Genomic DNA, 24,344 nt, shown 5'->3' with positions numbered 1-24,344 from the left:
AAGCAGAGGCTGAAAAAAAACTCCTTGTCACCTAGTGAGTTAATGACAATGGTGAGATTTGGACTTGGGTATTTTATTTATTTAAGTATTTCTACTTTGGAAAAGCACAAAGAGAGGGTATTTTTCCTTTTTTTGAATTATTTGTGTAGGAATAATACCCTGCTATCACTTCGGATGGCAGTATTATGGTTCAAGTCAGGTAACCATATTGGACCCTTATATCAACATTCACAGGGGCAGTAAGATACCCCCTTTATAGGACCAACCAACATTCACAGATAGCATGTGAACAGAGCATGCCTTCAGCAAGGATACATTAGTTTTATTTTTGTACAATTTAGGGAATGTGTATAGTAGGATGTGTGGGTGAATGCTATATGGGAGAGGCACTGGCTACTATTTGTGTGTTTGTGTTGGGAGAAGTGGGGTGCTATTTGAGGAAGTCAGCACTGGAGCATAGGGAGAGAGGCTGGTGATAGAGCCAGGATGATATTTGAGGTTATTTTGGGAGGGACAAAGAGGGGGAAATAGAGAGATATTGGAAAAAGTGGTTTTAGAGGTGATTAGGATGTTTGGAGGCAGCAAGTTAATAAAAGCATCATCTGTACACTTCTTGAAACTTTGCTGTTGAGAGTAAATATTAAGGAAAATATTGGAAAATGGCAAAGGCAGTATGGGGGTGGAATATACACAGTAAAGGAGCAGTTCTGGGGTTTCCAGGGAGACACCTGATAAGATTTGTATGTTGTCTTCATAACTAGCCTCTCAGGAAAAGCATTTAATGACTGGTTGCCCTTCATCATCACTCCTTTACTCTTCGCTGGGGGTGGTGATAGCATACGTGTTTGTGATTTTATATGTATTAGGTACTTGTGGGGAGAGGGTTATGCTCCCATCTAAATTTAGATGCCTGTTTTATTTTGGGAAGGGTGGTGATGTGTTCCCCCTGACCCATTCCTGTTTTTAATGGAAATTGGTAGAGTATTTGACATGAGAGGGAAATCATTTGATAAAAGACGAATTTTCTAACACATGCCAGTAATGGTTAGGTGGTCTAGTGTTTAATAGTCTGTCATAATCAGGGACTGTATTAATGTCTTCTTGTATGACAGCAGTAATAGACTTCTGTGATGGAGACGAAATCTTGAGGTTGTGTTTATCTATATTTATTTTAAGGCTTTCATTCTCTATCTTTTTTTACAAGATGTATATTATGGCCTTGAAGCAACATGAGAAGAAAACAAGGATTGCTTACAGCTGTTATTCATGTGTAGACGTTGATTTTGACAAATATGGGGAAGGGTTGGCCGGCAACTGTGAAGGAAGAAATAGACTGGTGTTTGAGTCCAGCAAACCCTGCTTATCTCAAACTATATAAAAACTAAATCTAGAATTGATTAGTGCTATGCGTATGGACATTTTATACCCATCCTGGGCTGGCCCAAGATATTTTGATGCTTGAGGTGGAAAATCCAAATGGCACCCACCTTCCTGCTAATTAATAAGTACACAATCTACCAAGAAGATCTCCATACTGAAATGAACAGGAGCTATAGAAGGACTTAGTAAGAGAATTTGCTGATAGCTTGTGTCCCATGCATTGGATTTGCTGGTCTCCCACTCTGCTGCCGTTAACAGTAGGCAGAACGTACCAACTGCAGCAGTCGCCTCACCTTTATTCATGGTAGGACTGCCTCTGCCCACCCCCCTTTTTTCGCTCTGAATTTCCCATGGTTACATAGAACAGGTTACTTCCAAAGTAGATGGATTAGTGTAGCTCCTCTAACATAGCAACAACGTAGTTTCTACAGGCTGTGAAGTTTTTATGTTGTCCTGTCTGTAATAACTAGAAAAGTCGGGCCAGATGCTAATAACACTTAACGGCTTGTTAATTATGTCGCTGGCTTTGAGCCTCTGCTAATCTCATGTTCTATTTAAAGAATGCGCAAATGTGTTTCTGACCCACCCCAGCCAAGACCTATGTTGACTTGTATGTTAAAAACAGGGGCTTTGTACTTGTTTCTTGAAACTGAATGCTTGAAGTAAGCTGATTAGTGGAGTGATGTGCTGGACAGCTTTTTAGTCAATGTCACATTTTCTCTGAACTTTCCCTTAGCCAATATTTATTATTGTTCACTTTCAGAATGATTAAATGCAGAACTATAATCTGTCAGAAAATTGATTTCAGTAATGGGCAGAAAAGCTCAAATGTTGACTGTATGTTGTGACATCTCTTTAAGTCAGGGGTCCCCAACCTTTTTGGGTCAGTGGGCACATTTGAAATTTTGCTAGTGTCATGGGTGCTTTCCCAAAATGGCTGCCATGTTGGGCATGGCCGGTCACAAAATATTCATTTTCCAGAAAGCAAACTGGTATGATTAAAAGAAAAGTAACTTGCCCAAGAACCTAAGTATAACGCAGATGTGGTGTCTGAGCTCTAAAACACAAAACCAGTATTTTGAACCCAAATAAACACAGTGCTGGAGTGCAGCCCTTCACTTTGAAGCATGTCAGCCTCCCAGTTTAAAAAAAAAATCTTAAACAAAAAAAAATCAGGAGGGGCAGGGCACTTGGTGGGCATCAAAAGAGGTATCCATGGGCACATTGGTGCCCATGGGTGCCATTTTGGAAACCCCAGCTTTAAGGTATATGACTAAAAACTCTTTTGATAGGTTTGATCAATCATCTATAGAATCGTTTAATTCTTTCCTCTAAAGTAGATGTCGGGAACTGGCAGCCTATGAGTCAAATCCAACTCCCTAAGGGTCAGCTTGGTTCTCCATTTGCAAACTTGGATGTAAAGAGGAGATATGGAGAGGACAGCAGCTGTGGTAACAGCTGGGCTTTGAAAGGAGAGGATTGGTAATTGAGGCTTTAGCCTACCAACTGGCACTGCCCTTTCAAAGTGACTTTCTAGCAAACTAGTTGCAGACTAGGGCCCTAAATAATGATAGGTTTCCTTGGGACCTCTGTAGTGTCTGGTGGAACCATATTTATTTATAGGAAATAGAGCAATACAGTCTTTGCATCAAGCTGTATGGAGAGACATCAAGTGCAGCAAAGATTCGCTGTCCTGTAACCTACCTGTGTGCACAAATGATTTGGATTGTCCATTTTCTCCCAACTGATACGTTTTCACTTTATAAAATATAAATATTATGAAATAGGACTCACTAGTAAGTCTCACCAAGTTTAACAGCGCTTACTTCCAAATAAGTGTGCAGAAGGTTAGCTAAATGAGGTGCCCATTCTATGTAGCACAAATGAATTTTGTTTTATAGTTGAATCTTGTAAAAAAAAACCATGACTGTCCTAAAGGCATTTTCTTTGTTTGGCTGTCATCTACTAACTGTAGGGGTGTGTGTGTGTGTGTGTGTTTTGCTCTTTTTTTTGAATTATAGCAAAATTACTTGTGTCTTGCCTTGGAGAAACACCAGCCAGTGACCTGTGTAGGATCAGTTCACATATCCCACTTATCAACACAAATTGGATGAGATTAGAATCTAACCACTTTACTACATGCTCCCTTCAATTTAAGATGACTGTGTGCGTGTGTGTTAGAACGGGTTAAAAAGAAGCCCAAAGAACAGATTTAAGAGTTTACTCTCAATCTTGGAACCATCTTGTTTATGTTGATTCTAAGGGCCATTTCACACATGCATTTTGTCACTTAGAGCAAGTGTTTATGTGCATTGGTGAATGTGACTCAGTTGTGCTGCTAACATGCTGACAGTGCCAGAGCTTTGAAGCCCATAGCTCTGTATGCGTTTTGTTGTGAATGAGCAGATTTTCTCATCCACTTAAATAGAAGAGGCAGCGCGACACACATCTCTTTGTGCTGATGGTGTTCCCCCTCTGTTAAGTGAATGGAGAAGCCCTTGCCATCCCGAACTCCTTCAAAGAAGGGCAGGATACAAAGGTAACAAATAAATACATTTGGGAAGAAATCCTGATCTGTTAAAATCAGTGAAGGTTTCCAGTGACTTTAATGGAATGTAGATTTCTCCCATCATGGCAGTTGTGTTGGAAGGATGCTTTTGAAAGGAGGAACACTAAAATGGATTACATAATCTCTGTAAATCGTAAGAAAAAACAGCTCTGATGTAATCTTTGTTTTAAATATGCTGCTTCTGTTTCCCAGAAGTGAAATCTGAAGTTTTAGGCAATTGTTTTTTGACATATTACGAGGCTTAAATGACACAATCTTTACTGCTTTTTGAAACTTTGAGTCTTACACTTGGAAGTTTGACTTTTAGGGTACTTTTGAGATTTCACAAGGAAGGGGTGAAAAACATTTCTATCTTTAAATGTGTAACATTGCTAGGATTAGGCAAAATGATAATTTTGCAAAAATAAACCGGAATCACATTCCAGACCAGTTTAATAGCTCTTAACTCAATAGGAGACCATTAGTCTTTCTTAAAGGGAGACCTCATTAAATTATTTTTCCAAAATCTGAAGTTCACTGAAATCCTAGTCTGTTTTGTCTTTGAGAATTAACAATTTCAGCGGAGTAGCTTGTTTTATAGACAGGGGATGGGGAGGGCTTTGCTGTTCAGCTCAGGTATGAGTCATCTTTGTTTTCTTTTCTCTCTTCTGCCAGAGTGTCTGGCTTTAGACAAATTGACACCTGGGATGTCTAATTTTCAGAGAGATAATTATATGGGGGGGGGAGTTTGAAATCTTATCTATTTCAGTTTAAGAAATAAAACTCTTTACTTTCTTTTATCTATTTTAAATTAGCACCAACTTCCAGAAGTTTTGGTGTTGGGGAGGGGGGACCCCATCTCCCTGAGAAGATGCAGGCCTTTCTTAGATACAAAGTCTTTTGACCTTTGTCAAAAAGTCTGTGTGTGTGTGTGTGTGTGAGAGAGAGAGAGAGAGAGAGAGAGAAGTGTGGCGGGGTGGGGGTTGGATTAGGGCACAAATAGTCTCTTATCTATCTCTACCTAATCAATATAATATTGGGATTGATTGATGTGGGATGTTCTCCTATGTTGACAGACAAGATCTTCACTTTTTTTTAGCCTTTTGCTTCCAATTGGGGTTTTCTTTAGTGACCTTAACACAAACCATGGACCTGTGTTGACCTGTAAAGTAATGAATGTTGTTAATTGATAAATTGATTCTACCATTAGTAGTGCATGGATTCCTGCCTTATCCTGTAAAATATTTCTCAGTTTATTATTAGAAATGGGATATGTACTCTCAGCTGTGATTAACTGGACAGTGATCAACAACAGAGGAATCTAATCTAAATGCTATGATACAGCAAAATGGGTTGCTCTTCTGTATGGTTACTGAAGAACTGACGTCTGGGAAGTGAAAAAAGGGAAGGAAGCTTCCTCTGAAGAGACATGATGGATATAAGAGAGGTGCTCTGACATTGCCCAACTGCCCAAGTGATGCCTAACTAACTCAGTGAGAGGAAGCTTTTTTTCTTTCTTTCTTTGAATGAATCATCACCTCCCCACTCTTCCCATCTGCATTTTTGCTAGATTGTCTTTTTTGCCCATCTAGCTGGTATGTCTTGGAGGGGGAGGGGAGGAACGTGGAGAGGCCTTGGGATAGCTCATATCCCAGCCTCAGCCTCTCCAGTCCCCTCCTCTCCCTGACCACCAAAATGTCCCCTTTTCCCCACTGTCAAGTTCCTGAACTCAGAGAGGCAGCTGATGCAATTCTTTCCATGCCAGCAGCGAGAGGGAGGAGGGCAGACATTGTATTCCCTCCTCCGAGGTTGGAGCATTGTCTCCAACCTTGGATCTGGGAATCCGAAGTATCCTATAGCCCCCCAGATGTTGTCTAGGGGCCACAGGATTGCTCTCAAAATGAGAAACAATATGCTACATATTACTTGTCAATAATGTAGGCAAAATAGTTCTATGGAACATACAGAATCTCCCTTTTAAAAAGTATTGAACATGTAAAAATTCAGATTTGTACCATAAGTAATTGTCAAACAGCCATGTATACTTTTGCCTAAGTACTTATACATGTAATGTTAAAAAGACTGATAATTCTGGAGTATGATCTCCAGGTGTAACCAGAATAATCATGTCCATTGTGGTCTTAGTATAAACAAAAAATGGGTTATTTATGTAAGGGACAAAGGTATGAATGACAGATGCAAAATAAAACCTCAGAGGTCCTGAAAGATTCCTAATATTTCCCATTAATTGTTCAAATGCCTACTCAGCTATGAAGCTCACTAGGTAATCTTGGACCAATAGTCACTCTATTTCAGTGTAACCTACCTCACATAGTTGTTTTGGAGATAAGGGAGTGGTGGTGAATGTGAGCCATGTATATCACCCTGAAGTCTGAGAAGTAAGGGCAGGCTAAAACTGTAATAAATACACTGGGTTGAATCCAGACTTCATTATGCTTAGAGTAGACTTATTGAAATGGATGTTAGTCATGACTTACTGAAGTCCTATTGATTTCATTGCGTCTACTCTCTAACCATGACTACATCTGGGTCCAATCCAATGGCTTGGTTCTCATGTAACACTAATCTATGGTTTAAACCATGGGTTATTGCCCTACCCAGGGTTTGTCTGGCAGACAGTTGAATCATGGTTTGTTTTCTCAGGCCCTGGGTTGTTTGTTTTCCTCCTCTGCCCGCTCCTTCCATGTAATCCAAAATGCCTTTACTGCACAGCATTACTGGCATGCAAAGAGGTTGGGATTTTTTTTAGCGCTCTTTCCTGTTGCCTCTGTAGCCTGGCAGAACAAGCCATGAACAACCCACAATTCTGGGTTCAGATGTAACTACAACCCATGATTTAAACATCTCATAGTTCACAACCCATAATAAACAATGAGTTCTCTTCGTGGCTTGTTCATGCTTAACAACTCATAATTAACTCATAGTTCTGAGTTAGCTCATAACTACAAACCATGAGTCAACAATGGTTGAATCAAACCATGGTTTAATTAACCATGGTTTGTTGTTATGTGCAAACCACGTCATTGTGTTAAAAGCTACAGCTACAAAATCAGTTTAGACTCCTAAATATAATAGAAATGCTGTTAATTTATTATTGCACTTCTAATCTTGAATTAAATCACCTTTAAAAATATGCAAGTAGTCATTATATAGGCATCAGTGTAAATTACCTGAAAGCTCCTGCTATTCAGGTAAAAGAATCTCTCTTATTTATTAATTTAGTAGATTTATATCCTGCCTTTTGACCCCAATCCTCAAAGCATCTAATAACATTGATAAACATACAGTAGATGCACCAAGAATCACACACTAAAAGTGAAACGAACCAAAAACAACCAGCTCCATTTGAGCAGGAGATCGCATCTGATTTTCTTTCCCACAGAGCAGTTGGTGTTTGGTCCTGTGACAAGTGAGGGACAGTGCAGTGGAACAGTACCAGGCACCTGTACTTCACCTTCTTCACCTGCCTGCCTTCTTTTCTCTCCTGGATTCCTTGCCACAGGGCAGTTGGGATTAGTTGGCCCTGTGGCTGGAGAGGGAACAGTCCAGCTGGAACAGAAGCAAGCATCTTGTCTTTTTCTGCCTCCCTCTCCCTCCTAGATTCTTTACAACAGGATAGGTGGTTTTATTATTACTCACCATTTACAAGTGCTTCCATTCCAAAAGGTGCTTCCCCTGTTCTGCTCCATGTAGCATTTCTTCAGAGTAGTACTAGAGAGATTTAAATACTCAGCTTTTCCTGTCCTGTCTGTATAATCTAGTTTTTCTAATGGAAATCTTTTCAGGTCTGAAAGGTTATAGTCATCTAAATTAATTTATCTTGCAACAGACAGTTCTGGATTTCTTTAAAAAATTGTTTTGACTTGTGCTTGGGGTAAACATTAGGAGTGGGCTGAAGATAGTCCTAGGCTAAAGAGAGACAATATTTTAAGAGATATTTTAAAGTTTTTAATATTTTTTAATCATAGCCCATCCTGTAAACACTCAGTTTCTTGTCCCACTACCTTTTCTGTTAGTGCTGCTGGTTTTTGTGGCACTACAAAACTTTTGAACCAAATATGATAGTGAGATGTGTGCACACTATGGGTAACAAGGGCTCTGTCATACCACTTTCAACTCTGAAAAATCTATTGTCTGTCTCCAATGCCTAGTCAGTATCCAAATTGTCTTCACGCACTGGTAATTTTTAGTCTAACCCAGTTCTTTTTCTCCTTGGTTATTCATAAGATTTTGTTACCATTTAAATCATTGGTTGTGCTTGTCCATTATACACTCTGATATTTCCACAATGAATGCATTCATTTTCTTCATTATCCTTTTACCCACTACTCCAAAAAAATCCTTGGGGGATGGAGGGTGTTGTGGGCAAATGACTAAGCTCGGTTGCATCACTAAAGCTGTTAAGAGCAGATGCTTATATAATGCACTATAGCTTTAGAAAATAGCTGTGTTCCATTACATTTGTACAAGTTGTGTGTAATGGCTGAGGTTTTCATTTGAATTAACATTGAATGTACAGTGGGTATGCTTCAAAAGATGTTGGTGTTGCCAAATATTTTTGATTTTGATCACTAATCAGTAAAAAGATAATTCATTCTTGGGTGAGCTGATGGGCCTCACATCTATGCAGACACATTAAGCTCAACGAAATGTTTACAAGCAGTAAACGTTCGTGCTTGTATTGTTGAAGCTGGAACTTGGGTATGTAACTGAATACTGGAAACCATGCATGTTCTCATTCCATTATAGAGAAAAGTCTGTTTTACATAGAACAGGACATGGCAAACTCATCACAGAAAAATGTAATGCTTTTTCAGTGTACTCTTGATGTTGCTGGTTTTAAAAGAGAGTCCTGAATATTCAAGTTTCTCATATTCCACTTTGTCCCTTGCCAGCTTGAACTTTCTGTGATGGAAGATGGAAGACAGAGGAGCTCGTGTTGCTGACTACTTTGTTGTGGCAGGACTGACTGATATTTCAAAACCACTAGAGGAGGAAATCCACTTCAATGATGCTTGTCACAAGCATGCAAAACCAAAAGAACCAATCACAGATGTGGCAGTGATAATTAAATCTCTGGGGGAGGAGGTTCCTCATGGATACAAGTGCATAGACGTAACTCCATCAGGACTGTCAGCAGATCTCAACAATGGCAGCCTTGTGGGACCACAAATATACCTATGCTACAGGAGAGGAAGGGACAAGCCCCCACTTACTGATCTGGGGTAAGTAATTTTGAATAATATTACTGTTGGTGGTTTTTAGTTAATCAAATAGCACTAGTAATGAGTAGAGCTATTGATTTCAAAAATATTGGCCCAATAGATATTGCTAGGAGATATTGCTAGGAGACAGAATCAGGAAAGAACCTGGTGGATCAGGGATGAAACCTGGAGGATCTGGCAACTCAGGGGTAGAGCCAGGGTGGGATCTGCTGGTTTATTGGTGGATCTGGAGTTTATTGTTATTTCAGATCCTAATACTGTTTATCCAACTTTCAGTGCTGCTTCAGATCTTAATGCTTTTCTAAATACTTACGCTTTTGGGTTTGTTTTCTGTCTAGGGTTTTATATGATGGAAAAGAGAGATTAAAACAGGGTTGTGAAATCATTCAAGCCACTCCGTATGGCCGCCCTGCAAATATCAGTGGTGGTGCCTCATCACAAAAAGTATACATCACATACAGAAGAGCCTTGGAGAACATGGCACAGAATACCTTGGCTGTCACAGACATATGCATAATTATACCAAGTAAGGGAGAGACTCCACCCCATACATTCTGCAAGGTTGACAAGAATCTGAACAATAGTATGGTAAGATGACTTCTGGATTTGTAGCAAATACTGTTCAGTGGATTGATAATGTTTGTAGCAGAGTTAGAGTATTAGAATTATTTCTAATTAGTCTTGTTCTCCTTAAAGATACCGTAGGGCCCAAGTGATTTTGTTCTTCGTGTTTCTTATGAGCAATGGACTACCAGTATTCTGTTGCAGGATTCTTTGCTGTGTTGCAGAGCTCTGTGCTCTTTGCTGTATGGCGAATGTTATAAATACAATGCAATACGCTTATTATGAAATTATTTGTGAAGCCCTAATGTAAGAACATAAACTTATTAACAATTGCTTGGCTGGTTCAGATTGAGGCCCATCTAGTCCAAAAATAATCATGTGCCTCTCGAAGCTCACAACCAGAGTACAATGATGACAGTTGACCTGCATTGTTTGTCTCATGCATCTGATAATGAGAAGTATGCTGTCCATGAGCATGGATGTTCCATTATTGTTGCTATCATGGCTAATATATCCAACACAAAAAATATTTGTCAAATCAGTTTCTGTCAGTTTACCCTTGTCTAGATCCAAGGAATGTGATTAAAGGTTCCCTTTCTTTAAGTATTCCTGCTACTCATTGTCAAAGTATTAATTGTTCATATAATGTATAAGAGGTCTTCCAAGTGTTTATTGGTTTAACATAAGACCAATTCATTCTGCCAGAAGTTAATTGCTTCTGTAGGAAATGGAAATTTCCTATATGAACACTTTGTTGTACAAAAAATATATAGGGCACCATTACTTGGTTATAAGTAGGGTATTTAAATTAAAAGCTAAAGAGGATGAAATGGATTTCTGGTCATAATATGGACTAAGTAGAAAGTAGATGAATCAACTGCAGTGTGGCATGTGCAGTCAATGTGCATCTCTCTCCCATAGTTTTGGTTTTTGTGGGATCAAATCATTGTCATGTGGTTTAGTATTTTATTTTTTGAAAGTGTTTCCCATGGGGCCAACCAAGTCCTCATGTGTGTTAAACTGAAGCATTGCCTTTATCTCACTGGTCTATAGTGCTGTTTCTGAATGACTAAAATGTGGTTTACGTCACTTCCTTGAAAAATAGAATCATGTGTGTTTTGGGCAGAGGCACAATTCTGGTGACAAGGAAAAACAAGTCAAAATCTGGACATCAGTTTATCTGTCTTTAAATACACTTACAATTGAGCTGTGAGCATAATTAAGACTTACAGCGCAAAGAATCATAATTCCACATTTTACAAATATCTCTCTTAAACTGGTACTTCTAGAAGACAGTAATATACAGGATAATGGAGATTATATGTCCTCTGGCCTATATCTAGATTTTTCCAAAGTGCAACGTTGTTATAATAGAATTTCTCATAGACACTTAGAACGTTGTTCCTTCATCGAGTGATTATTGTATACAAGAATATACATATTATAGTGCCTGTAAACTATGCTAGAAATGAAAACATGTATATAGATGGGCCTGTTAGCTTATGACAAAGTTCCCATAATAAATAAGAGCTTGCTTACTGTTCCTGAAGATAAATGTTCACATTCAATAGTATGTTGATACTTTTCGATTAAGTGACTTCAAAGGGCTTCTATTTCTTGTAACCCAAAGATTTCAGAATGTTGGTTTTACATAACTATTGTAACAGGTTCTAGGTTCCATAGATTTCCCAGTCTTCATAGTTTGAAAATGTCATACTATTCTATTATAAGAATGCCCATTTTGGATCTGCCCATCTTTCTCAGCACTCTCACAGTACTCTAAACTAGATGGTCCAGAGAAGGATAGTTACAGATAAGTGGTCTAGTCTGTCGCCTCCTCTAGACTATCTAATACGAGATCCCTGTAAAAGGCAAAGTACCAAGAAAGACAGGCTCACCCAGAAGGCAGTTCTTACAATAAGGTGGTTACAGAATAATATATTCTCAGATTATGACATTTGTAAGATTTTAGAATTCAGGGGTTTTCAAACTTTGTATGCATTTTCTGAGCAGAGCTTGTTTTTCATGAAAATGGGTTTTAAGATTTTCACTTGTGGGAGCTTCACAAGTTTTCATGGAAATTGAAGTCTTCGTAGGCACCATTGAAATCCGTGAGAAATTTCCTCTTCATTTCTCTGGTATCAGTGATGTCTAGACTTAGCCATAGTAAAACTTATATTAGAGCTGATCTCACTACAAAACCACACATATTTCATTTATTATACATACTGTGGTTCATGTAATGCATGAAAGCAACCTCTTTGCATTCCAAATGCATCTCTGTTCTGCAGATAGTTATTGATAGCCTTTCTCTTCAATTCTTCTCTGCATTTGAATTTAGAATTTATGGTAACATTTAGTGGAATACTATAAATTTTGATTTACCTAGACATATTGCCAGCAATACTAAGAAGTTACTGCAGAAATTATGAAATCGTATAACATTTGTGCTAAAAAGAGGTTATAGAGTGAAAAATTACAGGTTAAGAGATTCAAGCATGGTTATAAAAGACTTAAACATCAGCATGAATCAAGTAAAAGGGCTCACCCAGGAAAATAGGTTATTACCTTATGAGTCAAGTTCTTTCATCTGATACACGAGTACTTCCATTATTCACTACAATAATTACATTGATTTTAAAGAAGCAACATTTGACTTCATACAAGTTCTTATCAGGTTTGTTTATCCCTCTCCTTATGGCACTGCACTCTGTATTTCTGTATTACTGAGTAAATTAATTTATCTATTCTACCCTTCATTTGCAGTGGGGCTCAGCAGTGTACTTGTGTTATAAGAAGTCTGTGGCAAAAACAAACACCATATCATATAAAGCTGGTAAGCAGTTTGTTTTTAAAGTGTTTATTGGTCACATGTAGTAGAAGAAGCTTTTACTTCAAATTTCATTTTTATATTTATAATTCTTTTATGGAAGCTTTAATCTGATTTACATTCACATAAGGCCCCAGTCCTAACGCCTTAAGAGGTGAATTCTGTAATATCAAGAAGACCAAGAATGTTATGGCACTTTAAAAGGCTCTAATTTACTATGGCCAGGATCCAAACCATGCACTTAGTTCTGTGGGCCCAAGAGAACTTTGGACTTCTCCCCACTCATCCCCGCCCTCCCCCATAGCAAACCACTTTGAAACTAAGGGGAGTTCCAGTAGTGTTTTTTTAAATATAGCACCATGTGGGGTTGGTCTGTCATATCTATGCTTATGTAAAAAACAACAACTGACTCAGTTAATTGGGATACTCTGAAGGCACACAGGTACAATCTGCCAAGTACAGAAGCACAGCCTCTTTTTTGCAGGAGCTTGCCTGGGCAAGCCCAGCAGAAATGGATGCAGCACTATTTAATAGGTTTGTATACAGTATGCAGTCTACTGAACAGGCAGAGGAAAATGTCAGGTTACTTTGTCTGATTTTGTTGTTGGGGAAATAGGATTGCATTGGTTGATGAAGAGCTATAGAATAAGTAAAACTAGCAATGCCACTTGTAATAGAACCAATGTGGTGCAGTAGATAGAGTGCTGAATATAGATTAGGGCAGACCTGGGTTAAAATTGCTGCTTATGGTTGTGGAGTGGCCTTAGGCAAAGCACCATCTGTTAGCTTACCTCTCAAGATTCTTCTGGTAGTTTAGCGGGATAACTCCATGTCTTCTGTTCTGATGAGCATCATGGAGGGAAAGTTGATATATTAAGCATTTTTGGAGATAGATGGAATTTTAGATGCTTCAGAATGGTAGTCAATGGGGGGTAGGTGACTTGCTTTTTCACTGCCTCTCCAGTTGTCTCTTTAAAACTGGTAGTGCATGAAGGGTGGGTGTCTTGCTTTTTCACTTCCTGCTATCCAATTGTCACTTTAAAAAGCTGCCCTTGCCCTCAGTCTTAGCCAGGATTCACAGACCAGTAATCCGCTATCTCAAAGAAATTTACAATAATAAAATTCTAGCCAGACTACCATTGCACTTTCCTCTGTTCCACCCTTTTCTATTTTCCTTTCAGTCAGTATATGAAATGGATTTGGTCTTCTTTCTATTTAGTTTTCATTATCCTGTTCATATTTTCATGGTGATTTCTGTATTGTGAAATGGAATATGGCACAAATACTGTTATTCATGTTGATGTCTTACTAACTTCACAACGTCAAATAATGAAACATTGCTCATTTTATGTTACATGTTTTATTTATTTCAAACATTTCCCCACCAACGAATCCAAAGGATTAGTTTACAAAATGTTGCCGTGTGTTCCCAGCCACTAACAGGAGTTTTTTGTTTAGAGCTTCAGCCAGCCAGAAGCAGGAGTCTTGTAGCACTGTTTGGGGCCTTGCCATGGGGCAGGGGAAGTATTAGGAAGGGGGAATGGAAATGGGAAACTCCAAACTTCCCCAGTTGTGCTATACAATATTAAGGGTCTCAAATTCAGGACTGGCTGCCAGCCTCAAACATCAGCACCTTATTACTATATATGCAGTGGGAGAGGAGTTGGAGGTTTCTGGACCGTGGGAAATGGAAAAGGGGTGTTTTTTCTTTCCTTGTTCCTGAAACTTCCCCATATAGCATGGAGAGGGCATTTTTAAAAACTCACGTCACGTATCTCCCTGACCCTAATGTCCACCTCCAAATTTTAGGGTCTCAATCAGACCAGTTCCCTCACTCCCTCTTCCACTTTTTCCCCATTTCAAAGAACACCCTCAATGGTCCATATGTTCTGGATGCTAAAGAGAAAGGGTCCTTGTCAAGCAATGGGTTGGGTTTTTTTAAAAAAAAACCTGGTTGTTTTAATTTACAAAGTAACGTTTTTCGGCATACCTGCAGAGCCCTACAAGTATGCAGAAATTACTGTGTTCTTTCTGGAGGGCCCTCAGGGCTGTGGTCACGGCTGCCCATACCCCAGCAGGGGCACACTGACGAGTGCTCCTTGGAGTCATTTCTCCTCTTCACCACTGCAACTTGTTTGCTTACGTGGCTCTTGCTCTGGTCCAGACAACGGTAGTGGTGAGAAGGAGGAGCAGTAGATACCTCTGTGTACTTGCTCACTGGTTCTCTGCCCATCAAGCAAGCAAGTGGTAGCAATGAGAGGAGAAGAAGCAGCTGGTGACAATGGTGGTGAGAAGGCAGACTCACTGAGGAAGGGGACCCATTGAGGATGAGTTGCCCACGGGCCCTCCAAAACCTGGAGCTGGCACTGATGGCTCTGCTTGCTGCCAAACTTGTAGGCACTGGACTACTCAAGTTCGGTATTAGGAGAAATAAGTGAGGACTTGCAAGAAAATTATGAAGAGTATTCCTTGCCCTAAAATGTGTGTTTCTGTTCAGAGCTCTAGCCAGCCTGGAAGAAGATCCATATAGATCTGTTCAGGGTTTGTAGTTAGATGGAGATTTCAGGAGGCGGAGGGGGGGGGACACACCTCCCCCCCCCCCCCCGCCATCCTCTTGCAAACTTCCCCTGCTGTGTTATATAAAGGCCCTAGGTTTGGGACTGGCTGCCAGCCCCAATCCTGAATGTTTTATAACTATATGTCAAACAAAAAGCTGTTCGTTTTCCTTGCTTTTGAAATCTCCCCATATAGGAGGTACAGGTGGTTTTTAATGCTTTGGCCTGTTCCTAATTTCTCCCTGCTCAAGGATACTTAGAAGCTGTTTGACATGCAACATTCTTTGTCTCAGCTACCCTCAACATTCCATTAGTTATGGAAACCACTGAGCATAGGTCTTTGTCAGGCTGTTTTATTTTTAAATCTCCTTTTCTTTTAATTTACAAAGTAATATACTTCTGCATACTTGGGTGTGTGCAGAAACCATTATCCTATTTTTGGGTGGCCCTGTTTTGTTTCCAAGTTGATAGGCATAGGACCACCCAAGTTTGGTATTAGAGGGGATGATGGTGATACAAAAATAATACACATCAAAAGAATAAACAGATTAAAAGAGCAGCCATAAAACACACAAAAATCTGAATATAGAACAGCCAAGCCTCAGTAAAAACTGAATCAAATACAGCAACTGAAAGCCTTCCTGAATAAAGAAGAATTTATTTTATATTCTCCCTGGTACCTTGCTGACAACTGAGAAAGATATCCCCCAATTTATTGACATCAGAAATGAATGAACTCAAGCAAATTCACTCCTATTTTGCCATGGTCTTCTTCCACAAGGGGAATTAGGTTCAACTTCAAAAAAGGAGAGTAAACAAGATGAGGGCGGGTGTTGAAAGCATCCAGAAAATTAGAGACAGGTCAGCATCATCTCCTTTAAAAAAAAATAAAGTTACTTGTCCGTAGATCATGGGAATGCCACAGACATAGTATGTATTTCTTTCAGCAAAGCATTTGATGAAATCTCCCATGACATCTTTTTTTACAAGATGGTAAAATGTAGCCTGGATGATACTACTGTCTGAAGCGGGTTGAACAGCCATACCCAACAAGCGCTCTAGTGGCTTTCAGTCACCTTCGAGGGAGGCCTGCAGTGGTATGCTGCAAGGTTCTGTCCTAGGCCCTGCACTGTTCAACATTTTTATAAATGGATTGGATGAAGGCATAGAGGAAGATGCTTATCACATTTGCAGATGACACCATGGAATATAGAATCAAGATTCAATATGGCCTTGAAAGGCTGGAATGCTGGGCCAAAACAAGATGAAATTCAACAGAGTGTCATGGTCCAGGACCTTGGAGCCTTGTCTTCAGATGACAAGGCTCTTGCATTAATGGAGCAGGCAGAGGGCTCAGTTACAGGAGGGTGTCATGAGGGTCCCGTCTCGTTAGGTTCTAGTTCTCCAGGAAGGGCCCATGGACCAGCTCCCTTGTGTCCAGAGGATGTCACATTTAGGTACAAAAAAAGTGAAAAGCACAAGTATGGGATGAAGGAGACCTGGCTTGGCAGTGGTATATGTGAAAAGGATCTAGGTAGCCTAGTTGATCATGCCAAACGTGAGCCAGCAGTGCATTGTGGCTGCTAGACAAGGTAATGCAGTCTCAGGCTGCATTAACAGAAGTATAGTGTCCAGAATACGAGAAGCAATAGTACCACTTGGTAAAAATACCAAAATAGTATTTTGCATGAGTCAGGCCGCACTTGGAGTACTGTGTTTGGTTCTGGACACCACATTTAAAGAAGGACATTGACAAAATGGAGTGCATCCAGAAGAAGATGATCATGATCATGAGGGGTCTAGAAACTAAGTCCTATGAGGAATGGTTGAAGGAGCTGTGTCTGTTGATCCTAGACAACAGAAGATTAAGGGGAGACGTGATAGCTTTTTCCAAATATCTGAAGGGCTGTCATGCAGAAGATGGAACAGACTTGGAGTGCTTCCAGATGAAGCTTTATCATGTTGTCACTCTGCCTCATTCATGGAATATTACAGAAGGTCTAGATGACATCGTAACCCTCCTGTGTTTCCCCCCTGCTTCTTCTGTCTTTTCTCTTACTGTAGAAAATGTGTTAAGGAGAAAAAGATGGAATAGCTGCACAAAACCTTCTAATTAGCAGTGCTAGGAGCAGTGGTGCAGCTAGGGCTCGACCTTGGGGCCAAAGTCCCGGGCCCTCACAGCCCAGAGGGGGCCAGTGCTTGGATTGGCATGAGCATGCTGGGACCTACTTGGGCTGATGCTATGCACTAGAGTGTCCTTCCTATTATTTTTAGAAAACACATTACAGTTAAGAGGCAGCTGGCTGGTCATGTACGTGGTTGCAGGTGCTCATTTTATTATTTTTGCTTTAAATGTATATTTTCTTCTTCTACAACAAAATGGTGCTTATGCCCAAGTAAATGTGTTTACCAACAGGGCAGCAGAAGGAAACTCCATTTTATTCCTGTAGTCATGATGACATTATAGTATAAGTGAGTTTCAAATGTGAAATTGCACATGCTTAGAGTATTTCTTCTGTTATCAGGGTTGGCGAACAGTCTTGTTTTGTTTTTATTTTGCTAACATAACAGGAATGTAGAAGCAGCTGTAAAGCATGGGATGGTAGTGGAGGGGAGGGGGAAGAGAAATGTTAGTTGTGTGCTTCACCGCTGCAGTAATACACATGGCCATTTAATGGGGGCCCAACACAAGACCATTCAGTTCAGAGTCTAAAATTATTTAGCTGCATCACTGCCTAGGAACCATCCATTTAAGGCTGGATGACCATCTGTTAGGGATGCTGTAGCTGCATTCTGCATTGGCCAGGGGCGTGGACTACATGACCTCTAAGTCCCTTCCAACTGTAAGATTCCATTATTCAAAATATTTTATTGAGAGATATAAATAAAGTTCACTTTACAGTCAATAATTTAACTATCTGGAGTTTTGAATTGTCCTTATTTGTGCTGGTTGGGGAAGAGTTTAAATGTCTACTGTGGTGCTTAATTAAAAGTATTTTAGGTTTTGTTGTTTTTAAATTTTTGAATATTGTTGAAATGCTGAATTTTGTGCTAATGTTGAATTAAGAACGTAATTGTTTATTAGACCTCAGATGTATAGTTTTCCCTTAATTTTGTGATATTCGCCTGGTTTACATGTAACACTCAATTCCTGGGTTGTTTAACCCTTGGTATTGGTGGGGGAGCGAGCAAGTGTGCCACTCATCACTTCTGTTTTCAATTAACAACCCAGGAATGCCCCCCCGGCTGTTTTGTGATGTCCAAACCCAGGAACTCTGGGTTGTTTAGGGGTTAAACAACTGAGAATTAAGCCAACAATCACCCACAGATTGTTGTTGGGTTAAGTCTGGGTTGTTTAACCGCTAAAATAACCCAGAGTTCCTGGGTTCAGACACTGAAAACAGAAGTAGCGAGTGGTGCACTTGTTCACTCCCATGACCCCCCACCAATTTCTAAGAACATAAGAAGAGCCATGCTCTTCTAGTCCATCTACTAAAGCATTCTGTTCACACAAGGCCAACCAGCTGCCAGTGGGCAACCCACAAGTAGGGCGTGAGTGCAATGGCACCCTCCCACTCATGTTCCCTAGCAACTGGCACTGAGAGGTATACTGCCTATGACACTGAAGGTAGTATATAGCCATCAGGACTAGTAGCCATTGACAGCCTTATCCTCGATGATGATAGTGTTTTCCTCCATTAAACAACCCAGGAATTGAGTGTTACATGCGAACAGGATCATTGGCTCTCTTGTAAAGTTCAAGGAATACAGTTAAACTATAGCTGATGTAAAACATTTAGGCTGCAATCCTATAGCCTGGGAATTAGATACATTTAACTCAATGGGACTTACTTCTGAATAGACATGTATAATATTGTACTGTTAAGCAGGGAAACAGAGAAATGAAAAACAAACTGTTTAGTTACATGATGGTTAATAGTTCAATATATTACATATACATCCCTATTTTTTCTAATATGCACAGTAAAGTTCATGTCTTTAAGTAACATGAAAAATTGCTTTCTCTAGGTCTAATATGTAGATATCCAGAAGACGACTATGATTCTTTTCCCTTACCAGAATCAGTACCACTTTTTTGCCTCCCAATGGGTGCAACAATTGAATGTTGGCCATCTAATAGCAAATATCCCCTCCCAGTATTTTCTACATTTGTACTAACTGGAGCTTCAGCTGAAAAGGTATGGATAAATTTACCACTCACCACAATTTTCAAGTACAGCTTATACTTTCACTTTTCTGAGTTTGATCAGTTAATCAGAAAAGCTGAAAGTCTTGAAAGCTGTTCCCGAAATGACTCCACCCAGTGTTTAATAGTAGACTAAATGCTAAACTTAAACTGATTTAAAATCATTCTCTCTCTCTCTCTCTCACTCACTCACACACACCCTCACAACAACCCATATTCATTCTGTCTGTCTGTCTCTCTCTCCTGTATGCACACACACACACACTAGAGGCATGCACAAAATTTGACTGGGACCCCAATTTGGCGCTTCAGAAAATGGCCCTGTTCTGCTCAGATTGATTAGGAGGCTATCTGCTTCGATTTGGGTACCAAACCTGAGTCAAGCTCCAGAAATCCAAGGTGTTGTGCCTCCCATTGACTATTGTGGGAAATAAAAAAAAAAAATGGCTACATCTTCTTTCTGTTTGTTGGAAGTGGATGAAATTTGCAGGCATAGTAGCCCCTTAGGAGGAGATTATAACTGCCAAATTTGAGAAAAACTGTATTTTGTGCTATGCACCTTTTTATAAATACATAGATATTTTACGGGAACTCCCAATAACGTTTTTATTTCATGGCAGAATTGGATGAAATATGCAGGAATAGCCCCTTGTGAGAGGATCAAGCCTGCCAAGTTGCAGATGAATAGTTGCAGGGAATCTTGTGCAAGATCAGTCTTTACATTTTCAGAATCTTGAAAAAAGGATGCGCTTATCCCCCAATGTTCTTGGTGGACCATTGTTTTGAAAATGACAGACAACATAGAGGTGGCCCTAAGTAAGAAAACTGCAGCATTTCAGAAGGATAGGTGCAGCGTTTCATGTGAAAGAAGAATCCTCAACTAGGGGGAGGGAGTAATTCACTTCCCTTTCTCTCCCCCTGTGGTTTTTTGGGCAATTTGTATGAAAACGGCACAAATCATACAGGTGTCTCCTAGCAAGAAACCTGCAAAGTTTCAGAAGGATAGGTTCAGGGGCTAGGGAGTTATGATGATTGAAAACCAGTTTAAAGCTTTTTTCATAGTGAAGCCTGGCAGTGTTGGAAGAATGTCCTTCTCATGGTCCCATCCTTGCCCTCCTCCAAAGCACAGTGATTGGAGATTCCCTGGTAAAATGTGCCCCATGATTAGAAGGTAGACCTGTCAGTCATTAACACACACCCCTCCTCACAAAAGACACTGTTTTTGGAGACACTGCCTGTTTTTCAAAGTAGAATTGGGAATGAAGTCCCATGCAGGGTCCAGCTTTGGTTCTGATCGGTTTATAGATAAGCATGTTTCACCTTGGGAAGCCCCAGAAATAGTTTGAAGAGGGTCAATTCAGCTTGGGCTTCAGGCTTTGGCTGAGTCTGATATATGTTCTGTGTGTGTATAGCTAGACATATGTGCACAAGACACCTTTTAAAAGCATAGATCTCATCCAAATCCATGCTTTCAAAGTACCCTCCTCTCCCTGCATGGGCAGGAACACATTTTGAATGCTGGATCTGCTCTTCTCTTGCCTGCTTTCCTTCCTCCCTAAGACACCTTTTGAAAGCTCTGCAGGGCCTCCACCTCTCATGGAGAACTGTTGGGGATCGAAGGGGTGTTGCTGCCAGAGATATTTTGGGCTCCCCACCTTTGCTGTACAGTATTTGTCCATGTGCCTTGCTCATTTGTCTGAAGCTTTAATGCTGCATGCATGGAAGAAACTTTTTGTAAGACCTTTACTTGTATATTTATTTCTCTTGAGTTGCTAAATGTGTGTTCATTATATTTATTTCAAGAAGTGCAGTACATTAAAGTAAAACTATCTGAGAAACCTATGTCTTTTGGAGTCCCTTACCTTGGGTCTGAAGTGAACATTTGACAGATGCAGAATGAGTATTTGGTTAAATTAAGTCTATTGTTATTTGCAGGTCTATGGTGCTGCTATTCAGTTCTATGAAACATATTCTGAGGAAAATCTCACAGAAAAGCAGAAATTGCAGCTGGGGTTCATGGCTACTCCTGATGGGAAGTTTTCCAGCTCTAAAACAGTCCAGACTAATAAATGCATCTGTCTGCTTTCTCACTGGCCATTCTTCGATGCTTTCAAGAAATTTCTAACTTTTCTGTATCGTTATTCCATCTCTGGTCCGCATGTCCTGCCTATTGAGAAGTAAGTTCTGTGGGATATTTTTTCATTTTTCATCAGATTCAGTGTTACTGTAGTATTATTGATTCAGGGTGGCTTGTCACAAATGAAAATACATTCCATCCAACCAGTAAGTAACTGAGTTCCCTGCCTGCTGTCACTGGCTTGATTTAGACACCACATCAAACCAGAGTTAAAAGTAACTTTGGGTTAGTTTAGATGTAATGCCAAACCATGTGAACAAGCCTGGAATAAGCCTCAGGCTTGCATACTCTGTCTCCCTTTGTATTCTATAATTCTCTCTCTTGTTTGTTGGTTTGCAGCAAAGCATATTTTACTGTTTCATCTGAGCTGGCAACTGTTGTTTGTACTTTGCAAACCAGGATTGTAAACCAGAGGCTCATTCCAGGCTTGTTCACATAGTACCAAACCATGCTTGAAGAGCTGACCTGGATATAAGGTCTTTATAAGGCCTCAGTTGACTGTATCCAGACTGGAGCTGCAGCCTAGAAGGCACCCTTGATCCATAGAGCTAAATCTGCCTGCTTTGCTAAAGGATCAGAGTGCTGGTGGTGCAGGCAGTGAGGCCCTAAAGTTGGCTGCCAGGCACCTTGGTGTGAGACAAGTTGTCTCAACTCCCCCCACCTCTGCTTTACCCTAAGTTTTGGTATCAGTTGAAAAACCATAGTTCCAGCTGTTGTCACACCTCTAGAGACCACTGCATCTAGAGACTGGAACGCTGAATGAATAGAAAATGAAAGCAGGCAAGCAGCTTTGAAACGTGGCTCCCTTGTACTTTTGGGATCACAAACCATTGTGTGGGTTCTAATGTAATGATGGCAATGGATGAAGCGCAGGCCAGGTCTCCTAGTCATGATCTGGAAGCAGACAAGAGGGAGAAAATTCTCCCCCATGTCTGCCCCAAAGCCCCACCCCCAGAAGCCAGCTGGCACAGCTGATTGGGTCGTGAAGTGGGGCTTGAGTTACATCATGGCCAGACAGTGAGCCAGGTTAGTAAGCCCCTAGCAAAAGAGGAGGGTTCTCTTTGCTCCCTCCATGCTCCATCACATGACAGGCTCAAAGAAGGCTCCCCAGGAAGCGGGAACCCAGGGCTTGGTTTATTGTCTTACTTGAGACACTGTTCACTGCCTGCCCCATCTAGGCCCTTTCAACTAGGTTCCTAGAACTACAGAAAGTTCAGTCAACTGCACAATTTTTCCCAAGTTTGTAAATGCTCATTGTGGTAAGTAAGGATCACTTCAAGGAATTCAAGCATGGGCGCTTTTTTAAGTTGGAAGACAATTTGGGTCTCCCCCTGTCCTTTTTCAGGCCACCAGTGTGCCACAAATGTGTGTGGCAAAAGCAAGGGCAGGCAGGCAGCCTAATACAAATATTTTGGGGCTTTGGTTAATTTATTTGCTAGGTTATCCTCCACAGTTTAGCCCTATTCCTTGTGCCTCCATGGATCAGGCAGGGTCATTCTGGGAAACTGTACAGAAGTAAACCAACACAATTGAATAGAGCCAACTGGCTGAAAAATGGTTTCATTTGATTCTTGTCACATGCTGGATGCAGTATCTTCACACAGAAGCTGTGTTTGCACAAAACACTAAGCCAAAATTCTTCAGAATTGGCTCCTCCTGCAAGTGGGAGCAGCTCAGCTAACCAGACTAGCCAGAGTTTGAAGTCAGGGTTTGAAGTGGCTTCCAGATTCAGACTTGTTAGAGGAACAACAAGCCAGGGTCTGGGTTTAGATGTAACACTAAGCTTTTGTAAGGTCCTGGTTACTGATCCTGCTTGTAGGAAGAGCCAAGTGGGAGCAATCAGGCAGCATGAACTAGCACACTTGCTCATGAACGCTAAGCAAAGATTTTGAAGAATTCTGGCTTAGCATTTTGTGCAAGTGTGACCACTGAGATCATGTATTCTATAAACAAGTTCAATTTATTGTTTATATTAAGCTGAAATAGGTATTTCCTCTTTCTTAGGCACATTTCCCATTTTATGCATAAAGTTCCTTTTCCATCTCCACAGAGGCCAAGAATTTTGGTCCAGGTAAGTGTAAATTAACCCTTTTCTATTCAGATATTCAATTTTGAGGAAGTTCATACATGCATATATATCACTTGTTTACCCTTCATGATGACTTTTTGGTGAATGTGTGAACTGATTCCATTCAAAAGCAATGCATCTGAGGTGGTATGAAAGCTGTCTTCTGTCACTCATTCACATATGCAGTTTGCCACTTGATGCTGCAGCCTTCAAGAGATATGTGAGAACAATATCTTTTTAGATTTACTTTTTTCTAATTATATGTTATTGCTAATAATATTGTATATTTATATATTGTTATAGTTAGCTGCCTTGGGCTCCTAGCGTGGAAAGGCAGGATATTTATTTAAATAAGAATAAGTAACAGTAGATTACTTAAGTAATCTAGTTTAAGTAACAGCCCATAGTTGTAGAACTTTTCCTTACATAGTTGATGCAGATGTAAATGTGAGAAACTCCTACCAACAAGCACACTGTTGTGTACAGTTGTGATGATACTTTCTGGTCTGTTTCAAATATCTAAAACCTCTGGGGCTGTTGCCTGTGTCTTAAGAAGAGCACAAAGTTGTCCTACATTATTTTCTTAAGTAGCAATAGAAATCTTGGTTAAGGGGCACAGTGATATTTTTCATTCACAGGATTGTTTGTCAGAGTGCCAGCTCCTTAATATGTCTGTCTGTCTGTCTGTCTGTCTGTCTGTCTATCTCTATCTATCTATCTATCTATCTATCTAAAACCCATAGGAGTAGTTGTGTAGTTAAGGCAGGTGGCTTTTAAAGAATTTTACTACAAAGCATGAACATGCTATT

The 24,344-nt window shown here is 40.1% G+C and overlaps 1 protein-coding gene across 1 annotated transcript in view; it reads left to right on the top strand.

The window, feature by feature from the left end:
* Window positions 1–24,344, top strand: part of DENND4A (DENN domain containing 4A) — a 74,097-nt gene that overhangs the window by 1,822 nt on the left and 47,931 nt on the right. Inside the window, exons 2-7 of the mRNA XM_084817479.1 lie at window positions 8,845–9,174; window positions 9,513–9,762; window positions 12,505–12,574; window positions 19,153–19,322; window positions 21,266–21,507; window positions 23,472–23,538. Of these exons, the coding sequence (XP_084673605.1) occupies window positions 8,867–9,174; window positions 9,513–9,762; window positions 12,505–12,574; window positions 19,153–19,322; window positions 21,266–21,507; window positions 23,472–23,538 (1,107 nt within the window). The 5' untranslated portion in view covers window positions 8,845–8,866. The remainder of the gene's footprint in view (window positions 1–8,844; window positions 9,175–9,512; window positions 9,763–12,504; window positions 12,575–19,152; window positions 19,323–21,265; window positions 21,508–23,471; window positions 23,539–24,344) is intronic.

This window comes from Heloderma suspectum, chromosome 11 (genome assembly GCF_057233095.1).
Source record: "Heloderma suspectum isolate Gila_16-S chromosome 11, 16-S_ref, whole genome shotgun sequence".
Lineage (NCBI taxonomy): Eukaryota > Metazoa > Chordata > Lepidosauria > Squamata > Helodermatidae > Heloderma > Heloderma suspectum.
The sequence above is the reverse complement of the archived record's forward strand: the minus strand, read 5'-3'. Positions and strand labels throughout refer to the sequence as shown.